This window comes from Podarcis gaigeae, assembly GCF_964106915.1.
Source record: "Podarcis gaigeae genome assembly, chromosome: 7".
Classification (NCBI taxonomy): Eukaryota; Metazoa; Chordata; class Lepidosauria; order Squamata; family Lacertidae; genus Podarcis; species Podarcis gaigeae.
In genome coordinates, this window is record NC_139683.1 from 15,694,296 (window position 1) to 15,712,078 (window position 17,783).

Below are 17,783 nucleotides of genomic sequence, written 5' to 3' on the forward strand. Positions count from 1 at the left end.
GAGTCCTCTACTCATGCCCTGCCCAAATTAGAGGCATCCCATAACCCACAAGTGTCCCAGAAAAAAACAGGGCATCCTGTTTTCTCGTGCGAGAGCACGGCAGCCGTTTTAGGTGCCAAAGTCTTGTGACGTTAACATATGAGAGTGCTGGAGGTGAAATAGTTAAACAAGTTACCCAATCAGAATCCAGGGGGGTGGAGTCAGAGGGACTATAAACCCAGCTCTGGGAGGGGCGAAAGGGGGAGTTCCTTGGGTGGGTGGTTGGAGTGGGAGTGAATTGGGATAGAGTCTGTGGGTAGGTTGAGTTAGTGTAGAGAAATAAGATGAGTCAGGAACAGTTAGGGGCTAGGAAGACAAGTAAATATCTGAGAGGTGGTTTAGTGAGTGAGAGCAGGTAGTGGAAGTTATAGGTCTGGATAGGCACCCCATGACTGTAATTGACCGATACCATTTATGAAACCACACGCTTGTTAAACTGCAATAAATAAACAGAGGTTTATGTTCCAATTTAACCCTGACTGGACTCAGTATTGTACCAGGTAGGGCCTGGGTGGTGGCAGCGAGAAATAAAGTGGTGGCACAGGAATCCATAGACGGTGAAACGTCCGGGGACCCTGTGTGATCGCCACAAGTCTCACCCCTAAAAAGCCATGAAGTCTAACAGATTGATTAGGCCAAAAGCAGATAAAATGGGCCTGCTTGTAGGCTTCCTGAAGACACCTTGAGTGGCCACAGGGTATTTAATTACATGGAAGGATGTCTTGGCCAACTCCATCAAGGCTATCTTAGGATTTTTTAAGGTGGCGAATTCCATCTCCCTCTCTTTCTATTGAACACATTGAGATGATTAAGTGCATGAGCACTCATTATACCATTACCTCCTCTGGCTGTCCTCCTCTTGTGGGGTAGTAGACAACTCTGTATTTCTCCACTTTGCCTGGCGCATGAGTCCAACTCACACGGAACCCTCTGGCTGTCACCTCGGATGTGACCAAATCTGTAGGAGCCCCCAGAGTGGCTACCAAGGTTCCTAAGTTTTAGGCAATTAAAGACAATCATTTTAACCGTGTGAAATGGAATACCAGCTACTCGTTGCGTTCTGTCATAAGTTTCCTCATTTACCTTTGATTTCCTTTTCCTGTTCTTCAACTCTTGAGCACACGGTCTTGGTAAGACCTTCCACAATGGAGTTCATGAAGCTGAAGTCGGCAACATTGTAGACGTGAGTGCTGTCTGGTTCAGAGGCGATTTCCTTCAGTTCGTTTTCGTCGGCATTCTTTACACCTAGCATTGGAAGAAATGCCACAAGTTGCAAGCCTCAATTCAGCCTCAATTCACATTCGCACTCGGGATTCCCAGCCATCACCCCAAATTCCCATATCTGGTTGGCCACTGAGAGAGTGGAATGCTGAACTAGATGGGTCTTTAAAAGTAAAGGGTAAAGGGACCCCTGACCATAAGGTCCAGTCGTGACCGACTCTGGGGTTGCAGTGCTCATCTCACTTTATTGGCCGAGGGAGGCGGCGTACAGCTTCTGGGTCATGTGGCCAGCATGACTAAGCCGTTTCTGGCGAACCAGAGCAACGCACGGAAACGCCGTTTACCTTCCCGCCGGAGTGGTACCTATTTATCTACTTGCACTTGGACGTGCTTTCGAACTGCTAGGTTGGCAGGAGCAGGGACCGAGCAACGGGAGCTCACCCCGTCGCAGGGATTCGAACCGCCAACCTTCTGATCGGCAAGTCCTAGGCTCTGTGGTTTAACCCACAGCACCACCCGCGTCCCTTAGATGGGTATTTAGCCTGTTCCAATGAGAGAAAACACTTTCCAAAGCTAATCAATAAGACAAGAATACACACCAATAGCAAACAATTCAATGCCAGCGTCTTTCAGGTTCTTGGCAGGCGGAATGACATCATCTTGGGATTTCCCATCAGTGATCAATATACCGATTTTGGGGACCCCGGGTCTTGCACCTGCTTCTGGCTTAAAGTTGTTTTCCAAAATAAAAGTTAAGGCAAGGCCTGTGTGAAGAGGAAGAGAGGGGAAAGCCTTACTCAAATTGACCATAAATAGAGAGTTAAAACCTTCTGGCTGATTGTAACATGGATTGATAGCAAATAGCCCAGAATAGCTGGCTCATGTTTCATCAGTGGGAGCTAATGGTTAATAGATAGCTGGAATTGTCAACGTGTTTAAATGAGATGCTGGAAAAGATGGTACTCTCCCTCTAAGGCAGGGGTAGAAAGATGTTATAGGACTTCAGTTCCTATCAGCCACAGCAGTGACTCAGAGTTTCAGGCAGGAGCTTTCCATGTCTCACTTTGAGATGCTGGGGATTAAACCTGGGACCATATGCATACATTCTTATTATTATTGATTTATTGATTTCATTTATGAATTGTTTCCTATGACACATCAGTAAGCAATCTCTCTCATCCACTCCCCCCTCCCTCACACACACAGCATAAAAAACAGTTCACACAATGGCATAGTAAAAGGTAAAGGGACTCCTGACCGTTAGGTCCAGTCGTGGCTGCCTCTGGGGTTGTGGCGCTCATCTCGCTTTATTGGCCGAGGGAGCTGGCGTACAGCTTCCAGGTCATGTGGCCAGCATGACTAAGCCGCTTCTGGCGAACCACAGCAGCGTATGGAAACGCCGTTTACCTTCCCGCCGGAGTGGTACCTATTTATCTACTTGTGCTTTGTCGTGCTTTCGAACTGCTAGATTGGCAGGAGCAGGGACCGAGCGACGGGAGCTCACCCTGTCGCGGGGTTTCGAACCACCGACCTTCTGATTGGCAAGTCCTAGGCTCTGTGATTTAACCCACAGTGCCAGCCACATCCATACATAACACAATTAAAACAAACTGAATTGTATTAGAAGAAGAGTAGAAGAGTTTGGATTTGATATCCCGCCTTTCACTCCCTTTAAGGAGTCTCAAAGCGGCTAACATTCTCCTTTCCCTTCCTCCCCCACAACAAACACTCTGTGAGGTGAGTGGGGCTGAGAGACTTCAAGGAAGTGTGACTGGCCCAAGGTCACCCAGCAGCTGCATGTGGAGGAGCGGAGACGCGAACCTGGTTCCCCAGGATTACGAGACTACCGCTCTTAACCACTACACCACACTGGCTCCTATTAAAACAATTTCAGATCCAATACAGAGACTGATTAGCATGCAAAGCACATGCTTCACTACTAACTCCCCAGCAACCTTCCCAAAGACAACTGGCATGTTGAAGAGTGAAAAAATTAATTAAATCAAGGATTTGGGAATGGGATAATTAGAGGAATATGTATCCAAATGCTGCACACTAGGGGGAGGGGGAGCCTGTGGTATGTTATGTCAGTGGGAATGTGAAGCTGGGATTCCACATGACTAATTGAAGGTCTGAGACTCTTAAGCCTGGTATTGTGAATAATCATTACTCATGGGAAAGACTGGATCTTGTTCAGGGCTGAATCACGGAGTGCAGTTACTCAAGGGAAATCCTTTAAGCCTCCTCTTTCAGCTTACTAAGATTCAAAAGCTAACAGGTATTATTCAGTATCCTTTTAGATGGGCTGCAGTCAGCCTGAGCCAAACCAAACCAATCTGGGATGCAACCTGGTGCTCCAAATCTCCTGCAGCATTAGGCTGGACAAAATGCTAAAGTTTAGCAGCTACACCGCGGTTTGGACTATGCAAGAATCTCAAGCTCAATATTCTCGTCTCTTCCTCTGGCACTTAGCAGAGTGGTGGAATGGAACCTTGTTTAAACTAACCACAGTTTGTAAGTTTTGAGCAGGGAACTGTGGTTTGTTTGAACCCCTCATGTTGGCCTGCAACATTTTCTCTTGAGCGTTGCATTCCCTTGAATGTAACCTATCAGGGGCTGCACGTTGGTTGTTTGTGAGAAAGAGCCCAAAGTGGGTAATGTTGGTTTCTGTGTGTTGCCACTGTGCAGTGCTTGGAGTCACAAGACTCTGTTTTGCATTCCAGACATTCCAGGCTGTTGGAAGTCTCATGGAATACAGGAGACGGATGTGATGTTTACTGGTTTCCCGTTCCTTTGTTTCAGTTGCTCTCTGCTTTCACAGAGAGAGGATGTTTCTTTTCTGTCTGCGTAGTTAGAAGTAAAACCTAGCATGTAGCTCATATTTCTCGTCTCTTTCGCTGCTGCTTTGATACTCTGCGTAATGAGGGAACGTGCCTGGAGCCTCATCAAAGGCTTAGGTCGTTAATCACCATCAGAGGATGAGCTTTTCCAGCGGTCATAGCGAAAATTCCGACAGGTGGTGCTAACCCTGTTTTCCTTTGCTTGCTCCCAGTTCAGTGGGCTGCAGGGAATGTCAGAGGTTAGAACCAATTGTCTCGTTGAAAGACGGCTGTTGAACTTTAAGCTGAGGGTCACACAGTGGCATAGCATGGGGGGTGCAGGGGGGCCGGCCACACCGGGCGCAACATCTGGGCGGGGGGCGTTCACACTCACAGCTCTCTGCCCCCTGCTAAAATCCATGGGTTAGGGGGCGCAAATTACTTGCCTTGCCCCAGATGCTGACAACCCATGCTACACCACTGGGGTCACAAGCTGCCTGTTCCTGGTTTAAGCCATCATTTAAACTAACCACAGTGGTTTGGATGCAATGATGAACTGTGGTTAGTTTAAACAAGAAAGCAGATGCTTCCAACCTCTTCCTTTGAGGTGAACACAGGCCACTGCGTAGTATGCAAGCCCTACAGGAAAGGGGCCTTTTAACCAACATGTTCTGTACAGCTCCCAGCACAATGCTGCTGGCTAAAATTAATAACACATCAATGAGTAAATTAAGCGGGGAAGAACATTTTGTAAGATGCACCCTTCAAAATTTAAATAATATAACCAATTTGCATCAGCTTGAATAGCTGGGTTGATGTTTTCCTTCCCTGCCTCCTTCAATGTAGCATAGTCTTTATTATTATTATTTTAAACCTAATGACACCATGTAGAATGATTTAGAGTTCGGCGCATGAATTCCTGCACATACTGCCGATAACCCCCCCCCCCCGCCTTTCACTAACCTTATAACCAAACTACAGCAATAACACAGAGACATTTTTACTCTCCGTGCAAAAGAATGAATAGGATAACTGGGGAGCTCTGCACATTACTGAAGCGCATAAAATCATACTTGTACCTGTTAAGGTGTTCCCACCCTTATAGGGTAGGTTGCGCACCGCATCCAAGACAGCCTCTTTTGTGCTATAGGCATTCAGATGCCATTCTATCCGTGGGTCGCCACTGTACTGTGCAAGGCCTGGGGAAGAAAGGAATGCACATCATCCCATAAGAAGAGTTTGGAAGAAGAGTTTGGATTTGATATCCCACTTTATCACTACCCGAAAGAGTCTCAAAGCGGCTAACATTCTCCTTTCCCTTCCTCCCCGGCAACAAACACTCTGTGAGGTGAGTGAGGCTGAGAGACTTCAGAGAAGTGTGACTGGCCCAAGGTCACCCAGCAGCTGCATGTGGAGGAGCGGGGAAGCAAACCCAGTTCACCAGATTACAAGACTACCACTCTTAACCATATGCATTTGGAGAGGGTTTGTATATGGCAAGGCTTCATTTGTATAACAGGTTTGGGCACAATTGTCTGCATTCGGATAACTGAAATTTCGTATAATAGAGCATTCCGATAGTGGGACCTGCGTGTATAACGTTCTCACCCATTATTTCAGTGTCAGTTTGAAGGCCACCATATTTTTGCTAATTACATGCAAATAACAAAAATACAGACAAACTGCAGTTACAAAGAAATAGCAACTCAAGTCACAAGGGGCTGAGTCGTCGTCCCCCTACACACAAACTACATTTTGAAATATTACCTATTCTTGTTTTTTCGGATCCCACATTGAAGGCAGCAACCAGGTTCTCCAGGAAAAGACGCACAAGCCGGAAGTTGAATCTGCCGATACTCCAGGAACCATCCACCAAGATCACTATGTCTGCGATGGCTGGAGTTTTGCATTTAAATTGGTTTTCTGTCAATTACAAAACAGCAAGCGAAAGAGCTTACTCCATGAAAATTTCCCAACAGAAGGTTTTTCCCCTCCTCTTTCTCCTCCTTTTTTAAAAAATAAAAATATATATAATACTTCTGTAAACACATAACAGAGTTATTGACTCCAAGGAAGGCTTGCAGAAATTCTCTGCCTTGTCAAGAACTTGTTGGGGAGAAAGCAACAACAATTCATTGTAAGGTCAGCAGCTGCATTTTCGCAGGAGCAGCCTTCTTGTTAGTCTAGGTTAATGGCCTTGTTATATTAATGGGCAAGTCTCCTGCAGGTGACAAAGGAATTGCTTTTCTGTTTGACCCAATGACCTTGAAATCCCAATTTATAATATTGAGCCTCAAGTTAGCTGAGAATGCAAAGACTTTTAACAAATAAAGGTGAGTGGATGGATTTGAAAGGAACAGCAGACGAGAGGGACACCTGCCAGGTGCCTGTGAAGAAAGCAACAGAAGTAAAATCAGAATAAAATACATGCACAGTTGGTCAAATGCAATATAAGAGCAAAGAGTCAGCAACAGCAGTTGAAAGGTCAATACATATGCAGCCCTAGGACACTTAATAAAAACTATTAACACCCTATCTCCAAAATGCAGCACTGTCAACACAGCATTAATATTGCTGGCATTATTTCGAAACCAGTAAAAGCAATCTGATGTGCAGAAGGGCTTTGAAAATGCAGGCAATAGTCACCAGTCTTTATCACAATTTATCTGATTATTTTTTTTAAGTAACAATGATAGGTAACAATGGATGACGCAGAAGAGGTAATTGTTAAAAGCATATGTGTTTTATCTGTAAAGTATTAGTTTAACAATGAATGACTTAATCTCGCTTTATTTATGATTTTCTTTTTTCTTTATTAAGATTTAACTGTATCAGTGTATGATACTTATTTATGTTTCTGTTTTTCTTTTTTCTTTTCTTTTCTTCTTTTTTTGTAACCTTTCTTAATTTCTTTTCTCTTTTTCAAGTTTGTAAGTTTTGATTTGTACGTATTTGCAAAAAAAAAACCAAGAACAATGCAAGCACATAAAAACTAATGCAAATACACAAACGTGTTGCAGTGAAGATGATTTTGTTATAGACACTTACAGCACACAATAGGTTAAATAAAGCACAATAACTGGACCAGCTTGCAAGTGTGCAATTGCGGTTAGGGTATACAACAGGGATAATCTGATGCAAGAAAAGCAAACATGATCTCATTTTCACAATTTTAGCGGACGCATGCTGCGATGGAAGAAAAGGGAAGAATTAATCAATACCAGAAGTGTGACTGTAAGACTCAAGTGGAACTCATAGGACGGTTCATGAAGCCATTCTAAATATATTAATTTCAGTAGGGATCAGAGTGGAGTGGAGCTGATGGACAAGGTTTACGCCCTAAGCAGCTTTTAAAAATGTGTATATTTTCTTCCATCATTTTTATTGCTCTATCTGTAACATAGGCACTGGAAAATGTTCTCAACGAAACCACTGAAAAACCAGTCAGCAACCTGGTGCACTGATGCAATTCTTAATATAAAGGCAGGTGGGCTATTTGGGTTTATAAAGCTGGTTTACCCCCAAATAGTGAATTTTTCATGCTGAGCTCCACACGGAATTGACATGCTTGTTTCAGTGCAGGATCTCTCTGGTCCTGCTACCCAAATGATGGTTTTACATGGGATATGGGGACCAAGCTAGAGAACAGGTTGTTTTCAGCTCAGATGAATAGGCCTAACTATGGCACCATCTGTTTCTCAAATATGGGTCTCCAGCTGTTGTTGGACTACAACTCCCATCATCCCTAGCCAGCAGGACCAGCGGTCAGGGATGATGGGAGTTGTGTTCCAACAGCAGCTGGGAACCCAAACACGGATATTCTACACAATACATTTAGAGCAGTGTTATGCTATTAAAACAGTCATGGCTTCTCCCACAGAAACCTGTTAGCTACCCTTAACAGGCAATCCCTCTTCCCAGGGAACTCTGGAAATTAAATCTCCAGGTTAGAACAGGTAATGCAGGCTGAGTTTGAGACTCAACCACTTAAGCTGGCAACTCACTGTATCCTAAACTGCGCATCCCAGTGGACCTTGCCATAGGATTGCCCCCAAATCAAATGCATCGAATTGTACTTTAATCAAATTGAATTACCCCATCAGTAAGAAATGGGACCAGGTTGAGCTAAAATACTTGCTTCCACCTATGTATTCCACCTCAAGTAATTAGGAGCAAAATAGTTTAGATCTAATTACTCAGTTTTAAGAGTGCTGTAGATCGAAGCATTAGATCCCTCATGTCCCCATTACACATTTTTAAAGTAGGCTAACTTTGGAGTCCGCTCATTCTTAGCTCAAAATTATCTGCTTCTTAAGATAGTTACAATTGGCGTGGTGTGTGAAGCTATTACAATTATGCAGAAGAAATAAATTCAGCTTGGTTATATAAATCATTTTGCAAAATGACAGCAGCCGAGAAAATTTACAACTGCGTTCCTCACAATAATTTATTTCAAAATTATCAGAACAAAGCAAGCCATTATTAAATCCCACAAGATTTATATTAACACCCAAGCATTAGTGACTTTGTTCCATATCATATTGTACTTCGACAGAAGTCTGGAACGTCTATAATTCTTCGCAGTTGCAATGAACTTGCTCAAAGCTTCTATTCATAAAACTTTTGCTACTTCCGCACACCCACTAAGTTTATATATTTGATTTTCTCCTAGCACTTCACTTGAACTTATCGTCAGGTGTTGAGAGATCCTAAAATGGAATGACAATAGTGAGATATTAAAAACTGCAGATTTATATACAATCACTGTGCTAACAAAACAACAGAGAAAAGATCTTCATCAGAAGCATTTGTTTTTATTTGTTTAAACACCTCAAAAAATGCACTTTCTCACATTTTAAAGTCAATCCCATTTAAGCCATGTAAAATCTTTTTTAAAAATTCATTATCAAACAGTAAAGTGGTAGCACAGCAATCACAAACTGGTGGTTTGCACAAACAAAATTCTGGCACATGGAGCTACTCAGTTGGAATGTGTCAAATGAATAACACAAGCTGACCCACAAAGAAGTTGGTATCAATACTGCACACATGACCTCATGGCATGCTATCTACAGCATGTTCTACCTGGAGCTCTTGACACAAGTGACTGCTTGGGTGCACTAGTCCCCTGTTATTGCATTCCTACCTGGAAACCTTTCTAATAAGAGATAGCAGGGATTGCACCTGCAACCTCCTTTACAGGAGCGAGCCAGCAGTAAATCACACTGAGCAAGTTCAAATTAACTCTTTATTAGCAAAAACAGAATCTGCACAGGAGTGTCGGGCCTAATGAGAAAAGCAACTCATCTCCAGTAGGTCTTGCCCCCGTGAAGCAGTTGCTGAGACTGAAGGTTCCTGCTTCCCAGCAGTCGTCTAAGTCCCCTCCTCTCCAGGGTTTTCCCCAAGCAATCAGAGATTGCACCTGCACAAAGCTAACTTCTCCTCTGCCCTTTTCATGCCTCTTCTGGTACTGGGAGACAAAGGGGAGGGGAGTTGTTGCAGCAGGAGGGGCAGACACCCCTGACTCTTCACCATCCTGATCCATCTCTGCCTCTTGGCCTCCCTCATCCCCTGCTTCAGCTTCTGCCTCTGATTCTGGACTTCTCTCTGCCACAGACTCTCCCCGCTCACTAAGCCCTGTTACCTCTTCAGCTTCCGACACCTCCTTCTCCCAGTCTTCTCCCTCTGACCACTCATTGTCGTCCCACCACCAATCCAAGGGCTCTGAGCCTTCTTCCCTTGGGGTAAACCCAGCTGGTTCCTCCCACCATTCCTCTGTGCCCAACCAGTCCATGACACTCCTACAGATAACCAGGGCTTTTTTTTTTCCCAGCCAGAACCCATTGGAACTCAGTTCCAGCACCTTTCAGGTGGCCACCATTGCCAGTATAAGAGAACAAGGGAGGTGTTCACGGTGTTTCGGCACCTCTCTTCCTAGAAAAACAGCAATGCAGATAACACAGCTACTTTGGTCACTGGTCCCAAACACTTACATCTGACACTCTAATGCAAGGGTAAAGAACCTCCAGATGTTGTTGCAACTATAGCTCCCATAATCTTTCCCACAATACCATGATGACCATAGACCATGCTGGCTGTGGTTGATGGGACTCGGAGTCCCACAACATCTGGAGGACCCCAGGCATTTCCATCCCTGCTCTACTGGATGATGTCTTCATACTATGCCCATCTGCACTGTGGTGTGTGTTAATAAATACTTTAAATGCTGGTCAGGGTATGACCAACCACAAAGATAGCGTCTTGCTAAATATGTGATTTCTAGAGAAAGATGAGCAGGGCAATAATTGTTTTCTCTTTGTTGGCATGTAGATAAGAGAAGGTTCCACTGTAAGATTTATGGTCTGGTTTTGCTAATCATTCATTGATTGGTTGTTGATTGGCTGTTATTTAGTACCAAGCACTGAATAGCTATCAACACAGTTTCCAAAAAGGAGTTATACAGTCCAGAGCAAAGTGTTGCTTCCCCCTCTTTGAAATTTATGGGTAATGCTTCGCCTAAAGATAGATGAAAAGAATCCCAAATATTTTTTTGTAAAATGAAATCAAAAATATATTTAGACTGAACTGATGCACGGTTGTTAACAATCAGAGTAGCAAAGAGGCCATTAATCCACTGAAGATTTTTCTGAGGCTGTGGAGCTTCTACGTCCAACTACTTTTCTTAGGCTGGATTCCAACTCAAACTTGGGTCTTCAAAGCCCTTCATATTTCTTCTTCTTTTCAAGTTGGGGACTGTCCGCGTAACAGCCAATGAAATTCACTTGGGAGAAGAAGGACACAGCGCAACACAACTTCAATGCATTTCGCCTCACCTCAAAATCCTGGACAAAGAGGTACATTTTCACCTGGCTGCAAAACGAAAATAACGTTGAAGCATGACAGCTAAACAGAGCCTCCAGACTAAGACAAGTTTTGTCTGAATGCAGGGCATGGTGGGCAAGGGCTATTGCTTCCATGTGGGGTTCTCAGTGGTTGGCCTTAGTTGGAAAAAGCATATGCGGCTAGGCAAATATTTAGTCTGATCCAGGAAAGCTCTTCTTCTGGACGGGTTATTTCCCTCTGCATGCTCCTGGGCTGTGCCACCGCTTTTCCATGAGGAGTCTCAGTCAAGACTGGAAGAGGAAGGAAGCCAGAAATGACTGGCCTACATCAGAGGATGTCATCATGGACTGGTTGGACGTAGAGGAATCATGGGAGGGACCAGCTTGGGAACCACCAAGGGAAGAAAGCTCAGAGTGGTGGTGGGAGAATGATGAGTGGTCAGAGGGAGAAGAGGAGGTGTCGGAAGATGAAGAGGTAACAGGGCTTTGTGAGCGGGGAGAGTCTGTGGCAGAGAGCAGTCAAGAAACAGAGGCAGAAGCTGAAGCGGACAAGTGGAATGAGGGAGGCCATTTTAGGAGAAATGTGAACTAAAATACTATTTTTTGCAATGATTTTTTTTTATGCAAACTGATGCAGAAATGCAGCAAACTGAACTGAAGACTAGAAAAAATGGGAAGCAGAAAACCCCTGAAATTGCCATATTTGTTCATCCCTCGTACTAGGTTACTTGTATCTTGTGCTTTTAATTGCACTTTACCATAATTCACCCCGAGCCATGATAAATTCCCGCTGCACCAATCTGAGCTCGTTGTTTTGTGGGCTGTATTTCAACTGAATATGTGAGATGTCTCTTTTGGCAATAATCTAAAGCAAAAGCCTCTTCGGAACAAAAGCCACATCTGCCTCCTGCAAGCGGTGCAGCTTCTGCGATGTTGTTTTTAATTAATGTTTCTCTTTCCCAGTTTTCTTATAAACGGCTGTGAATGTTTAACTAAAAGTTTAGACTGTAAGCTTACGGAAAGTTGCCAACACTAACTTTTCACAACCCTCGAACAACAACTGACAATCCTGAATTGATTTAAAGATCCAATAGGGAGTTTTGTTTGTTTCTAACATTAGGACTGCAAAAGGAATCAGTTCAAAAAAAAATCAACTTGATCAGAATTGAAATAAGATTAATCACCTTAATCCAGGTATTCCCTAAGAATTTGACTACAAGTCTTATCAGCCCCACTTCTATGTGAGGTGTGATAGGAAATCTGCCCCGAGGTGCACAGAAAAATGGTACAAAATGGACAGGGGTTGTAGAATTGTAGAACTGTAACATTGGAGGGGACTCCAAGGGAAATCTAGTCTAACCCACTGAAATAATAAGTATGTTCCTTTCCTCCAGTGGGGCATAATCACAGTTTTACCAACGAAAGCAAATAGCAGCCTTAGGGGTGGGTGCTTTTCAGTGGGAAAATGATAGGGCAGGGGATTAATTCCCCTTTCCTCGTGTCCTGCAGTCCTGAACCAGAGTCATTTCTGGAACAAATTTATATTACATTTGAAAGACAACTGTAAGCAATTAACACCACTAGCAGGGTTATCAGAAGATGTGTAAGATGAAATTGCTACCTATTCAGGTTGAATAATATAATATTTTAGGTAACGATATAACAAGGATGGGAAACGAAGTGAAATGCAAAGATGTAAAATTTAATTTTGTAAACCATCAGACGGGAGGGAGGGAGGTCGCTAGGCTCAGTTGAACCAAAGAGATAAAATAAGAGGATATGGTGTTAAGTTTCTGTGCGCTGCTCTGTTTCGCCAGAAGCGGCTTAGTCATGCTGGCCACATGACCTGGAAGCTGTCTGTGGACAAATGCCGGCTCCCTCGACCTACAGAGCGAGATGAGCGTGCAACCCCACAATTGTCCGCAACTGGACCTAGACCTAACAGTCAGTTGTACCTTTACCTTTTAATGTGATTATATGTAAAACCAATAAAAAACATTTTAAAAAGAACCACAGTCACTTCCTGCCTCCCCCATTTTTTATCACTGCAAAAAAAAAAGTTTCAGTTTTGCAAAAAAACAGAAACAAAAAACAAAAACAGTTGCAGAATATCCACATCACACCTGGTTTGGTTTTTGACGGAGGCAGCAGCAGTGTAGAGCGGCACAGACTAGCACATGCTCACTGCGTTTGTGCCTGCATCCTAACACAGCACAGCACATTCTGCTTGCTAATGTAGTTTCCAGGGTTGAATGATGTTGGCTGGGAAAAGATGGGGGGGAAATCAGAGGCATGCAATTCTGGGCTGCAGCTGCTGATTAGACAGCAGCCACCAGCAAACCTTTAAAAAAAAAAGAGCGTTTCTGAGCAGAAGCAGATTGAATGCCATGAGCCCTTGGAATTTTACCAGAAGTCTTCCTCGAGGTCCACATTCTTCTCTCCCTCCAGTTTTTTACTAATGACTCTCACAGGGGTCTGCACAAGGATAACTCCTATTTTATACTTTTAACCCTTTGCGGCCACACACACACACACACACACCCCAAGTGTGATTTTCGTGGCTCTGATTCCGGGAGGATATTCTGAGCCTGCCCCAGGCATAGAAAGAACTGTTGACAGCACTGACCTTAGCTGTACTTCCCTCCTCCTCCAAAGTTCAGCACCCAGAGGGCAGGCAGGTGGTGGCAAAACTACGGCAGATATTTCTGCCTGAAAAAAATTCACACTTTATCATGCTATACTAGTAATGTAAACTTATAATAATATATTCACTCGTCTACGAGACAGAGAGATACTAATAGTGCATTAACCTGCTTCACTCGTGCTGATACTGTACTGTTACTTTTCACACACACATTTTCTCTCAATCCATCTGACAGTTGAAGTAGTTATGGGCGCTTCGTGACATGCAAACAACAAATTAATTAAGCCTGACAACATTCTTTGGAGACAAGTATTATCATGTGCTTTAAACGCAAGGGTGAATGGACATATCAAGTCCAGCTTTCTGGCAACTTAAATTAGATGTTTAGTCTATGTTTTGGATGTCTTAAGATATATCTTGTGTTTTCTTTTCTTTACTTATACAATTTGGCCAGGGGGACTCTGTGCACCCAGAAAAAAACACACATTGCAAGCTACATATTGGGACATATTTGTGACATAGAATGAGTCAAGAGTTCAAAAAGTGTACATATAAAGAGAGATAATGGCTCAAGGATACAACAATGCAAAGTTAGTGGTTTATTTTCTGTATACTACAGAAGTGTACCAAATAACACACAGCTTGATAAAAATCTTCTCATACTAATATATGCTATTCTAACGATCAAGAAAGGGTTGCCCATTTTGTTCTCAATATTACCAGAGCATTTACCTTCCTCTGGGATTAGGGCATATGTTACCTGATTGCGTATGTTCGTGCGTGCATGCTTAGGTTAAACTTGAGGAATAACTTAAATTCCTTTTAATTTAAATGGAAACCCCAATAAGTAATCAATATTGTCTTTTGCAGCTCTGTCATTCTGTAATCTTTCTGAGGGCACTTATACCCTTGCCAATCAGGTGAAAAGGTTTCGCTATAGTTTAATGTTTTAAGGGGAGGAGTTGCTATCCTTTCAACGGGTACCTTAGCATTAAGTGAACAGGAGGACTAAAGGTAAAGGAACCCCTGACCATTAGGTCCAGTCGTGACTGACTCTGGGGTTGCGGTGCTCATCTCGCTTTACTGGCCAAGAGAGCTGGCGTACAGCTTCTGGGTCATGTGACCAGCATGACTAAGCCACTTCTGGCGAACCAGAGCAGTGCACGGAAACGCTGTTTACCTCAGACTAAAAAATAATCAACATACAGTGGTACCTCGTGTTACGTACTGTCCCCCTTACGAATGCTGAGGGTTACCTGCTCTGCTAACCTGGAAGTAGATGCCCCTTGTTGCGACCTTTGCCCCAGGATACGAGTAGAAGTCGCACTCCAGCACCACGGCAGGAGAGGGAGGCACCATTAGTGAAAGCACACCTCATGTTATGAGCGGTTCACTGTTACGAACGGACATCCGGAACGGATTAAGTACATAACATGAGGTACCACTGTACTGCTTCTAAAAGTGGTCCTCCGGCTCCTTCCTGGAAGCCTACATGCAGTTCAGGAATGCAACAGTCCAAACGACGTGTTAGGCTTAATGTACAGTGGTACCTTGGTTCTCGAACTTAATCCGTTCTGGAAGTCCATTTGACTCCTGAAACCGTTCGAAAACCAAGGCGTGGCTTGCGATTGACTGCAGGACTTCCTACACTCAAGCAGAAGCCATGTCAGATGTTTGGCTTCTGAAAAACGTTTGAAAACTGCAACACTTACTTCTGGGTTTTTGGCATTCGGGAACCAATTTGTTCGTCAACCAAGCCGTTTGAGAGCCAAGGCTTGACTGTACTACATTCAGCTATATCTCTGGTATTTCTTTAATCAATTACAAGTGTGTGTGTGTGTGTGTGTGTGTGTGTACACAACACAGAGAGAGAGAGCAGTTGTTACTGGAATGGCTGCACAAAGGGACTCTCTCTCTAGCTACAATCCCAATAAAATCTTTTTCCTCCCCCGCCCCATGATGTAATTAGCATTCAGGGACGAAAGCTCATGTTGGCATAGATGGGAGCTTTTTTCTAAAGCTAACTGGGCAAAGGGGTGGGGGGAGGGTTGTTGAAGTGTTTGTTGTTTAGGAGGGAAGGGTTAATCCACCCCACCTCATGTGTTGAGGTCTCCATGAGAATCCCTGAGGCTGTTGTCTAGTTGTTGTTTTTAAACCCAGTCTGAAAAACTGGGTGTCATCAACCTACGAACTTGGCTTCCTCTTTGAGTCCAGATCATGTATGAATACCTTAAAAGCAGTGGAGATTTTTTACATCTCCATAATTATATATTCACTTAATAAAATGTTTATAACTCACCATCTGAAGGAGCATCTCCACCCCCATCACTTAGGTCCTCCTCTGTGTGTGTGTGTACTTTTAAATTTTATTTATACTTTTCAAGTTTATACATTTCACTAATTTTACAATCATTTTAACATTTCAAAACTTGACTTCCTTCCCCCTCTTTCTGCGGTTCCTCAAATTTATTTTTAATATTTTCTGCATATCCAAATTAACTGAATCTTGATTTCTTATTCTTCCGGTAAGAATAAGACCAGCAAAACTTACTGGTTTTATGTTTTGCTATGTTTTATATATGTTGTAATCCACCCAGAGTGGAAGGGGAAACCCAGACAAATGGGCAGAGTATAAATAATAAAATATTATTATTACTATTCTGCCAAAAATGTTCTCAAGGCAGGGTGTACAATTCAATCAAAAGCAGCAGGTTTAGCATCAGAGTTTTCCTTTTCCTAGATGGGCTCCCTTCCCAGCTGGGCAAGCCGCTTCTGCCCCTCACTTCCCTCTAGGGCACATTCAGAAACTGCCTTCTTGACCATTAGATCCACCATTGGTTTCATATGCTCAATCCAGTGGAGCCTATCTTCACATGCAGGTGAGGTCCCCAACTCACCAAAGGACCAGACATATGAATAAACAGGTGAGAATACTTTCACACTGCAAATGTTGGGTGTGCCCGTCCCTAGTCTCTGTTCCAGCGATGGCAAACCTGAAGCCTTCAAGATACCGTTGAAATCCAACAACAGCAGAGCAACATCTGGAAGGCCACGGGGTCCCCATCGCTGTTCTCCCTCACACTGCTTTTTCCACAGCTTGCGTGTGGAAAAGAAACAGCCATAAATACACTGACATGTGTTGATTTCTTTTCCATACAGAGAAGTCTATTTTGTGCCTGCATCATCGTATCAGGGGCAAGTCCTTTAAACAGAATTATTATCCCTTGGCCTAAAGAATATAACTAAGTCTCGCACTGATAGTCAAGTCCCCCCCCCCCAAAAAAAATTATATGTCTTTTCAAAAAACATTGGAACTTGCACAACTTCTAAATGAAAGTGATGCTTTGAATGAAAGAGCCCCTGCAGCTGTCTGCCAAGTTAAGTCTTGTTCCACCGAAATAACTGGAGCAACGTAGTTGGAGGACCATGACAAGACAACCAGACACAAGGCAACACAAAAGGCTTTTTGGGAAAGGCACCAAAGGCATTTAAGAGTTTCATGCCACGTGTACTCAGGAACGGTGAGAGCAGAAAGAGCCCACTGCCCCTTTCATTTAGCACAGAAAAGATTTTTCAACGCAGGGAAGCTCAGGAAAGCGACCGAAGGAATCACTCTCTTCTTTGAAGAGAGCAAAATGACTTGAGTGGATTAATGAGCCATTGAGCTTAAAACTCTGCAAGCGTGAAGAGAAGCTAAGTGCCTGGCCAGGGAAGGTTGAGGATAGAAACCAGAAGAACAGAGACGCTTTTGATGACTGAACACTCTATAAACCGTGGTTACATTTCCAGGGAGCTCCCATCAGTCATTAGTAAAGAAACCATTTGCCTTTCCGGACATCAGAACTGGGCTCACCTTGCCAGGTCAACGTTCATCATTAGCTTTACAAAAAAAGGCCTCTGAGCTTTCTAAGGCTGAACAATTTCTCTTATTATGTAACCTATTCTGCATTTCATGTTTTCATTCATAAATCGACCGGGCTACGTTCATGTGTATGTGTATACTCTGGTTTCTCTTCAGATCATATAAATCTTTCACCTTTCACATTTCAAATAATGACTAAATAAAGGCAATTGCTTACCTCCCTTTGGCCCCAGTATGTAGCATTCATTCAAAGTGATACCAACTCTGTAAAAGGGAGGTTTCACTTTCTCATTATAGCCTGTTGCCACTGACGGGTCGATTTGCCATGAATCTGTGTAACCCTCTTCCTAGAGAGC

The 17,783-nt window shown here is 43.4% G+C and overlaps 1 protein-coding gene and 1 long non-coding RNA gene across 6 annotated transcripts in view; both read right to left on the minus strand.

Annotated features, from left to right (window-relative positions):
- The window catches only part of COL14A1 (collagen type XIV alpha 1 chain), a 134,757-nt gene that overhangs the window by 84,071 nt on the left and 32,903 nt on the right, over positions 1-17,783 (minus strand). For all 5 annotated transcript variants that reach the window (XM_083748866.1, XM_083748867.1, XM_083748864.1 and 2 more), the window contains 5 exons: positions 5,847-6,002; positions 5,159-5,278; positions 1,860-2,024; positions 1,123-1,284; positions 879-1,030 (listed from right to left, as the gene is read on the minus strand). In XM_083748866.1, the coding sequence (XP_083604992.1) occupies positions 879-1,030; positions 1,123-1,284; positions 1,860-2,024; positions 5,159-5,278; positions 5,847-6,002 (755 nt within the window). The remainder of the gene's footprint in view (positions 1-878; positions 1,031-1,122; positions 1,285-1,859; positions 2,025-5,158; positions 5,279-5,846; positions 6,003-17,783) is intronic.
- On the minus strand, positions 8,509-14,039 carry LOC310849338. The gene is made up of 2 exons (XR_014566873.1): positions 13,548-14,039; positions 8,509-8,788 (listed from the first exon to the last, which is right to left on the minus strand). It is a non-coding gene; the product is annotated as an uncharacterized lncRNA (long non-coding RNA).